This window comes from Micropterus salmoides, unplaced genomic scaffold (assembly GCF_014851395.1).
Source record: "Micropterus salmoides isolate LMB-PRFRI ecotype aquatic unplaced genomic scaffold, ASM1485139v1 Ms_hic_scaffold_4, whole genome shotgun sequence".
In the NCBI taxonomy this organism is placed as follows: domain Eukaryota; kingdom Metazoa; phylum Chordata; class Actinopteri; order Centrarchiformes; family Centrarchidae; genus Micropterus; species Micropterus salmoides.
Window position 1 is genome coordinate 11,284,253 of NW_024043372.1, and position 9,700 is coordinate 11,293,952.

A 9,700-nucleotide genomic window follows, 5' to 3' on the forward strand; every position below is an offset into this window, starting at 1 on the left:
CTCTAGCAATATCTTTTGAAGGTTGTGTTTTTTTCCCTCTGCTTTCATTCATGCCCCTTGTATTGAGGAAACCTCTGCTGCTCACAGCTGCACTCAGCACAGAATGGCATTTTCATTGTCTGGTGTTTAATGGAAGGAAATGTCCATGACGGCTGACTGTGAACTGCCTTATCTGAACTTTCACTGCTGATCTGTAGATGGCAGTGATAGCATGAGTATAAATAAACAGTGCTTTCTAAAATACATACTATTTACATTTTTGCATTCTGCGTGCAACCTGAATCCATTTGCCACTCGCTGTAATATATATCTTAAGATTTTTTTCTTGTGTTTGCAAACCAACTAACTAACCGATTTCACTTCAATTGAGATATGTTTGTATAAAGTTCCAATGCAACTTGACTTTGGGTTCACATTTTGTAAATCTTAGAAATTTCCAAAATGAAGACAGCATCTGGAGTTGGAGTTTTAGCCCCCCGAGAGCCTCTCTGGCTTCTCTAAGTAGCTGAGCCCAGCACAAAGCAACCATTGTGAGGCTGCTCTTTAAATCCATCCCAGTTGCTCAAAAAGCCCTGCATTCAGCGATATCCAGCAAAAATCACAGTGCCAGGGCCAAAAATCACAGACTGGAATAGTGTCTGAGGCCCATGAATTCATAGGATTTGTTTGGGAGGTATTCATGCACTTTGGCACCCTGCCGAGCTTCTGAGACCTGTCTGACCTACTTCCCAAATTGCACTGTCACACATATGTGACAGTGCAATTTGGGAAGTAGGTATGTATGTATATGTATATATGTATGTATGTATATATATATATGTATGTATAATATGTATAATATTTGCTCCACAAATTGGGTTAAACAATTGATGTGGCTTTGTGCATAGGGAACCACTACAAAGGACAAACTGAATGTTGTGTATCATCAAATAAAACATGCTTGCATGCTTATAAAACTGAAGACAATATTTGCTGTAATTTATTATGTGAGCTTTTGATACAGCGGATCACCTAGAACTAGACTTGACTTTTACATGTGTTATGAGGCTACAAATTTGTTGCAGGTTTGTCAGCATCAAAATACTGAAGATGGAGAAAGCAGAGATCAGTAACTGACTCAAGGGCACATCAGCTATGTACTTTTCATTGTGCAATTTGAAACCCAGATTGCCCAACATAATCACTTAAATTGTTTTCCAGTTCTTGTATGTTTTGAAATGGATTTTGCATGTATATTACTATTACACTTATTACTGATTCTTGGGTTATAGTGTTATGGTTACAATTAGTGCTTAACTGATTATGTGTCTGCTTATTTGTTTCACGTAATTAAAAGGGGGGCTGGAGAAAGGGTTATTTTAGCTTTCTGTCATTTTAAGCTCTTGACCAAATACCCCTATCTCACACTCTTATATAAGAATAGTTTGGTTATTTTGCATTGACTTAGTGAAACGTGATTGAAACATCATTGTCTATGTTATGCAACGAGTCAATGCAATTTTAATGAAGTTAAGCATTCCTAAACTAGATTAGGCACCCACCTAGGACGCAGTGGGGCGACTAACGGGAGGGGCTTGGACCACAGATTGAGAACCAGCACTGTAGACACATGAAGGGGGTGGGGAAGAGGCAAGTACGTAACCACTCAGGGCATGGCACAGGAGCAAAATATTCATCCCCACTTAACATGTCAATCAGGATTAATACCCTCACAAACCTCTCCTTTAGGTGCATCCAGGTCCTTTCACTAGTGGAGGCACCCAAGCCAGGGCAGAGGCGGTAATATAAGGCAAGACAGGACAGCACAAAGAACACAACACCAAAGCCCAGCGGTTTCAGTAGCACACCACGGAGCGTCGCCTGGACTTGGGTTTCACGTCTCTGCGTCTCTAACAGTGGTTGACAGGCGTAATGAGCGATCACTCACGCATTTCGAGAGCGTCATGCATGTCGAGTAACATGTCAGAACTCTTGGAAGTCACACATTTCTGCTTTTTTTAATATTTTTCCGCCAGTGGATTACTCATGCAGCAGTTTCTGAGGCTGCATATGATATTGTTTGCATGCGGATAAACTTGCAAGAGCTCACAAGTCGCTGATTCTGCACTGTTGGAGGATATTAGTTGTGCACGTAAACTTTCAGCGTAAACATTATACTTGTCGGCTGCCCGTGAGCACTTCGCGAGATGGAGTTGAAAAGCGCGTGTCGTATGTTTCTTTTCCCGGTTCAAATGCTCTATTATATAGTCAAAGCAAGTTTCTTGTTGCTGCTGCCAAGCAGAAGGAAGGATCTGACCAAGGAGGTGGTGTTGATCACTGGTGGGGGACGAGGCATCGGGCGTCACCTGGCTAAGGAGTTTGCCAAGCAGGGGGCCAGAAAGGTAATTTAATTTAACTACGGACAACTAGTTGCACCCACATTGCTCTGTCCAAAGAAATACATTATTTTACAACTGAAGTTATTTTGCAAGCAATTTGTTTTGACAATGTATGCTTCTGCTGTAGGTTTAGTTTGTGTCAAAACTAGATGGGCAGTCTGACCCCCCTCCCACACACACACATACACCTCCCTCCTCCTGGTAGCCCATTTAGAACCTGCCCACCCTGTCCCAAGTGTGTTGTTGTTCCACTGTTCTAAGAAAGCAGGGATCATAACCCCTAAGTAGCCTAGTTGGTCCAGTGAGACCGGAGACAGGCCCTCAATTTTGGTTCAAGTATTGCACAACAGCTTGGGTCAACCAGAGGGCAGGTCTGGACAGCGTTTATGGCTGATTGATTTGATTAAGTTCAGTACTGGCCTAACATTCATTCTGCTAAGGTCTGAGGTGATTCTAGTGTGACTGACATGTCTACATGTATTATCTAAAAAGTTAGGCTGTGATAAAGGCATTTACTCTGCTTGTGTGTATAGTGAAGGGGATATATGCACAAAGCCTGACCAAAACTGCTTCAATGTCATTCACATAATAACAGCACTACTATTACCCTATTACCTATTACAGTTTTTGCACTGTTGTAAAATCTGCCAAAATATCAGAACACACCAAAAGGCTCCATAATGTTTTTAATAATAGAAAGATAAGGTTTTTTTCCAGGCATAGCATAAGGACATGAGATGCCCTTTATGGAGTGTATGCAAAACTATATGAACCCAACAAAAAGAGTTAGGGAGGAACAGATTACGATATCTTGAATTGGTCCAAAGGTGGCAATTTTAACCTGTAACTGAAAGGCAATGTCATCAGATAACAGATTCTTATGAGGTCATAGACATATGATGAAAAGTGATTTTTACTATGATACTGAAGATCATTATTTTACCCAGCTGGATCTTTCATGCTGTTTCCCATGTTTTGATTGCTCTCTAGAGAACAATCAATGGTGTAACATCCTGTTCTATAGATATAGATTTAAGGGGATCCAAATATTATCTGATTACATTGCTAAATTGGACTTATCCATTGGATGTCGTTTTTGCAAATCCTTAAATTACAAATCAATATTCTCATTGTAAATCAGTTTTAAAAACTCATCCAGCCCTACAAATTACAGAGAATCACCCCACCCATCAAAACCATGACCCCTCCCATCTCTCCCCACCCTCACTATGAGTACCCACTAAAAAGGTGCTTCACTTGGGTCTGAAATGCACCAATGGCTACATAGACAGACCCACATCATCACAGGTCAGTCTCTGTTCCTATCATCATTTTCAGCTATGGTTTGTCTACCAATCCAGTGGGTGAACATTACACAGCTGAGTGCCTGATTACCCACTAGTGTCTTTTTAGCACTAATGTGTTAATACAGAGCAAGCTCTATTTTTGGTCACCTCAGATGGGAGTCATCATTACACATAGAAGAAAACTGCATTGAGCAGCCCAGCTGAAAGTTTTGGGTTGTAATTATCTGTACACATGTGACATGGGCTCCACATCTTGGATGCTCTCTTAAGGCACAACTTTAGCAGCTTGAAAACATTGCTAAAAGCATAATGAAACACTAACTGCCTCCCTCTGTCTTTCAATGACATCTCCTTGGGGAAAGAGCAAGAAGAAACCAGTGGGTTTTAAAAGCTTTACTTCGCAGCTGCACAACAAAGGATATCACCATGCTTTTCAGCCCCCCATTGTTGGGTATTATCTAGGTGTGAAGGCTTTGAAAACAACACCTGTGGTAATGTGTATGACAATTACTCCCTGCCTAAAGAGATGCTAAAAGGAAATAGGATGGGAATTATGAATAGGTCTAACCTCTACGAACTTGTCCTCACCCCTCTTTGAGCCCCTTTATGATTGGCAGCCGGAATTTCCTTTTCCCCCTGCTACGGCTTTAGTGTTTTCACGGCGTGAGGAAGACTAACTACAGTGTTGATGAAAGAATCTGGCGAGGTGGAGAGCCGAGGACTCAGGAGGGGAGCCAGGTCTTCTTGTGTGCTTTTAGGGGGGAACCGTTGCAGAACGAAGCTCTGAAACAATAAACCAGACCAGAAGTATTTTCAAAAACAGTATCCAAGTTCAGAGCACTGCAAGAGGGGCTTTCAAAACAATCCCAGTAAATAGCTGACAACTTGAAACAGCATATTTCTTCAAAGCTCCTTTTCCAAGTATTTTTCAGTACCATGACAACAACTCTGGAAGAAAGTATTTGTAGAAAACCTACATTTTTATGTGGATGTTAACATTACATAAAGAGGTCACTGCAAGGAAGATGAACCAAACTGAACCACCGACAACAGGTTTCTGTGGGTGTGCGTTTGTGTGTTGTGCTGGAGGCGGGAAGCACACCGCTCCCAGCTGGGTATTGCCCTGCAACTGACCTTGCTGTCTCCGCAGTAATTAGACAGCGGCAGGCGACTGCCTCCTGAACTCCTACTGCCCCCTCTGTGTGCCGCCTCTCTGCTGGCCCATACAATGGGTGTGAAAAGGAGGGTTCAAACCCACCCATACATTCAGACCTGAAAGATAGAGTATCACTGTAATTCAGGTGGAGCTACTGGGGACACGGAGACATACATCTGCACTCTCTCTCTCTCAAGGTCTTGTGTCAAGCTTTGCAACATTAATTTGTTGATTAGAGAGCTTTTACTTACAGCATGTGTTGACAGTAAGTCTTGTTAGGCATGCCTAGTTAAAACAATCACTGGTTTATCACTGACAGCGAAGGGGGCTTGGGCAAGGTCAATTAAAAACTGTTTTGTTACTGTTTCTGTCCAGATAGCAATTTGGCCAACGCTTGTTTGTTCTGAGGGTCCTGTGTGTTGTGACGGGTGATAAACCTAATGAATTAAATAACATTTTAACAGGAGAGCACAGTTAGTGCGGACTTTTAATGAAAGCTGTCAGCTTTGTTTGTAAGGCTCAAATCCTATTAAAAGCTTTCAGTTATTTATCAAGACCTGTCTGCCTTCACTGATTACTCAAATGGGCTTGCAAATGAAGCAAACAAAAAAACCCAATCAAAAGCAACTCAAACAAGGGCTGTTCACAGAGGGAGCCAAACCCTTATTGCTTCGGATCTGATAAAGAAATAAAGAAGACATTCCAGACTGTAATCTTTGATGTCTCTAGAGCTTCACAGTGTCAGTGAATGATCACATGAATACTACATTAACAAAAATTAATTTGGTGATTTTTTTTTTTTTAAGGGTTGTGACTGTGCAAATTAACATAATGTCATTGCCCGTATGTATGGCTCTGGACAAATGCTGAGTAAATTTTAAACCATTTGAAAATGTCCTGTTATGCATGATGACATGCTTGGTTTAATATGTGCAAAAGACGTGTGATCATCTATCGCAATTGAACCCTTGTAAGTGGTATGAGACACACTTTCTTTTGTGTGTGTTTGCATACACACACGGTCTTTCTGTCTCTCACATACACAAGATCACTTTCCAGAAGACTTTTTGCTCAAATATTAACCTTGGTCACGGGCGACCAGCCAAATCCCACACTGGTGTCCTCAGCACTTCACACACGCACTGTTTTCAGACTCCCTGACCAGAAATGACGGGGCTCATCTGCCCAACAGGCCGTGTAATCTCTTTGAGAATTTGTGTTTGAGAGATGAGGAGGGCTCACCCCCTGATTTCATTACCTTTCCCTGACCCCAAAGACTGACAGATCTAATTGCCCAATCACTAGTCCCCCACCTCCCTCCAACCCCATGTTCCCTGCTCAAATGACCAGCCTTCATTTAGTCTCCGGGTGGATGAAGAGACAGTTCATTCACACAGCAACCCCCAAGCCTTTAATCTTGCTCGAAAACTATTTGTTGGAGTGAAAATGGCCTCTCTGTTCTCTGAATGAAAAGAGCAGAGCTGCTCAAAGATCTCCACAGTTACACCAGGTCTCGTTGCCAGAAAAATTGCGCAAAACATACGTAATGTTTTGTTGATGACTGACTGACTGTAAAAAACAACCCTTTTTGTTCGATTCATAAGCAACCATTCATTTGATTTGCTTCTGATTTTTGCACAGTTTCAACACAGAACATGGAAACTGCATGTATTTGTTTCTAACCTTTTTAAAAATGTTATTCTAGGTGATCTTGTGGGGCCGAACAGAAAAGTGCCTAAAAGAAACAGCTGAAGAGATCTTTCTGTCAGGAACAGAGTGCCATTACTTTCTGTGTGATGTGGCCAATCGGGAGGAGGTTTATAAGCAAGCCAAGGTGGTTCGAGAAAAGGTACACCAGCTTAATGTTTTTAATGATATTTCTACTTGCACTAAGAGGAATGTCGTCTGCACCAACTGAAACACTTCATAAATATTTCTATGTGATGTCTCCTATGTATATTTCATCTGAGCTGCTCTGTCTCCCATCTGGTGTATAGATTACACTTCATCTGAAATATATGAATCAGAGTTAAGAATATTGGTTACAGCTCTGGTGCAGCACAAATGTATTCTCTCTTGAAAGCAGACCGAAAATGCATGAGATTTTTGACAATCTTATTTTTGTGCCTTTTATACTCAGGTGGGCGATGTAACGATATTAGTGAACAACGCTGCTGTAGTCCATGGCAAAAGTCTGATGGACAGTGATGATGATGCCCTACTGAAATCCCAACACATCAACACCATGGGACAGTTCTGGGTAAGACTTGCAGAAATTAAAGCAGAGGCAGTTTGCGTGCAGAAGCAGGGGGATTCCTCTTAGCAGGTTATCCTTATCATTTTCATATTTGGTTATAGCATGGCACTATTTACAGTAGGGACCCCCAGACTTGTCAGTCATGACTGCTATTATGGCAGGTTAAGTGGGGTATTTCCAAATTGCCTCTCAGCCCCTGAAACACCAGAGGAATGGCATTTTTATTTTTGAATGAAGATCAAAAGACTGTGTCATATGCAGACAGAAATGCAATTATCAACGAAATGGAAATGTAATCTGTGCTCACACAGTGTGCCTGTTTCTCTTGTCTATTCTTTTTACTCTACTGAATATATTTCACCTATTTCAATGCTTTCATCTACCTTGTCTTTATTCTCATATTCATTCTCCTTTTTTTTCTTTTCTCTTCTCATCCCAGACTACAAAGGCCTTCCTGCCTCGGATGTTGGAGCTGCAGCACGGCCATGTAGTGTGCATAAACTCCATCCTGTCCCAGTCTCCCATCCCTGGGACCATAGACTACTGCACCTCCAAGGCCTCATCACTGGCCTTTATGGAGAGTCTGACGCTAGGGCTGCTGGACTGTCCCGGTGTTGGCTGCACCACTGTGCTTCCCTTCCACACCAATACAGAGATGTTCCAGGGCATGAGAGTCAGGTATTTATAGATGCTATGTGTAATTGGTTTATCCATGCTAGCTGTGCGTTTCCAGGGATGGCAAATGGTCCTTAGATCAGTCTGTCCACCACTTTGGTCCAGACTGAACAACCCCATTGGATCGGTTGCCAAATTTTGTACATTCATGTTACCCATAGGATGAATCAAACTGACTGTAGGGATCCCCTGACTTTCCTCTAGCATCATTGTGATGCTGACATTGGTGGTAGTGAAATATCTTGGCAATGAATTTGTGTGAAATTTGCTGTGGTCCCTAGAGGATGAATTCTATTGAGGTTGAGGTTGGTGATCCTCTGACTATCTCCCAACTGTAATGAGCTACTCCCTAGTAGATCATAATAAAAGACAGGGAACCTCTAAAGTGTGAGTTTATGACTTAGCACAACCCGCAGGCTCTTTGCAGATACTCCCCCACAGTTTTATTGTGAGTAAGAACGTTCTGTATTAACTGTGCCTTAAACAACAGTTTATGGTCAAAATAGTAGCACCTCAATGACTTAAAAAAGACATTTGTATTGTCACTCATTAAGCAATTTGTTGATTTTTTTATTTTTTATTATTCATTTCTGTCTGCCCCCTAGAAGCTACTGTATCCTGGGGCCTTTTATACCTTTCCCATTTGTTGTGTAATAGCTTCAACATTTAATATACAATTTGGCAGCTTAAACCCACAGTTTATCTAAAATATGCTGCTATGCTGCCATAAAATGCATATGTCTAGCTAGCTACGGCATTCTTTACATTCACTGTCATTTCAAATAAAACTTTCCACCCAATTGCCTGTTACAAGCAGTGGATACACCTTGAACGTGGATTGTTTATTTTATCAGAATGATCATTTTATCTCAAAACTACTATCTTTTCTTTTGTAGGTTTCCCCAGCTCTTTCCACCTCTCAAACCTGAGGTAGTTGCCCAGAGGACTGTGGATGCAGTCAGAGCTGACAAGGCCTTCCTCTACCTGCCCTGGACTATGCATGCCCTTGTTATTCTAAAAAGGTAAAAAGTCTTTTGTTGTTGTTGAATTATTTGTTTTCATTATTTTAATTGTTTCATGCTTAACATTTTTTCCCTGGTCTTTATGTACTTTCAGCTTCATGCCACAAGTTGCACTTGAAGAAATCCACAAGTTTTCGGGGAGTTATACCTGCATGAACACATTCAAAGGGAGGACATGAACCTGGATTGTACACAATCTGAAAGTGACTTCAAGAGCTCTGGGGTGTAATAAAGGGAATATGGACCTTAAGACATCTGGAAGCCCCTGGAGGCCCCATTACAGTGTGAAGACAAACACTTAGGGGACATGCAAGGTGGTTGCTTCGGCAAGTAGAATTAATTGATAAACTGCAGGATACACCCTGTTCCCGTGTGTGTGGGTGCGTAAGTGTATAATATGGAGGAGTGAATGCCATTCACACTATGAACAGAGGCCATGCATACATAGTTCTGTACCAGTAGTTATTCTGGGAGTTTTTTATGTGACACTTAGTCTGTTTTTACACCTCTTTTTTTTTATTCTCCTTTTAATGTGTCTTTGAATAAAAACAAGTTAATAAAATGGAGATTTAGAGATGCACCGTGTTTCTTTGTGCATGATGAAAACAGAAAAAGTGAACACTTGGGAGGTACACATTGTTTTGTGTCTGGGTTTTGACTGCCTTGGCAGTGTTTTGATTTATTCCAAGCATGAGATCAGTGACTGTGACAGACAATGTTGTCAAAACATAAAACACATGCTGGGGAGGGGGGATTGGGGAGGGGGGGGGCATGTGTACTATCGTTTGCTCTCTGCTGTCAGAAAATGGTGTAATTCTCCATAAGCATAATGAACTCAAAACAAGTCGGTCAAGACCTCTTACCCTCTTTGCACATTGATCTACCACATTAAATGAATGTGGCCA

At 41.5% G+C, this 9,700-nt stretch overlaps 1 protein-coding gene across 1 annotated transcript; it reads left to right on the forward strand.

Moving 5' to 3' along the window:
- Window positions 1-1,700: 1,700 nt before the first annotated feature.
- Window positions 1,701-9,375, forward strand: dhrs3b (dehydrogenase/reductase (SDR family) member 3b). Its single transcript, XM_038697582.1, has 6 exons — window positions 1,701-2,381; window positions 6,547-6,690; window positions 6,982-7,101; window positions 7,538-7,776; window positions 8,670-8,795; window positions 8,890-9,375. The coding sequence occupies exons 1-6, from the start codon at window positions 2,187-2,189 to the stop codon at window positions 8,972-8,974; spliced, it is 909 nt and encodes a 302-aa protein (XP_038553510.1). The 5' UTR covers window positions 1,701-2,186; the 3' UTR covers window positions 8,975-9,375.
- Window positions 9,376-9,700: the final 325 nt, after the last annotated feature.

What these genes read in the sequence shown, in the direction of transcription:
- dhrs3b (XM_038697582.1), top strand. Translation starts at nt 2,187, where the DNA reads ATGGAGTTGAAAAGCGCGTGTCGTATGTTTCTTTTCCCGGTTCAAATG. An exon ending in CCAAGCAGGGGGCCAGAAAG is followed by an intron (nt 2,382 to 6,546) that starts GTAATTTAATTT and finishes ATGTTATTCTAG; the next exon opens with GTGATCTTGTGGGGCCGAAC. An exon ending in TTCCAGGGCATGAGAGTCAG is followed by an intron (nt 7,777 to 8,669) that starts GTATTTATAGAT and finishes TTTCTTTTGTAG; the next exon opens with GTTTCCCCAGCTCTTTCCAC.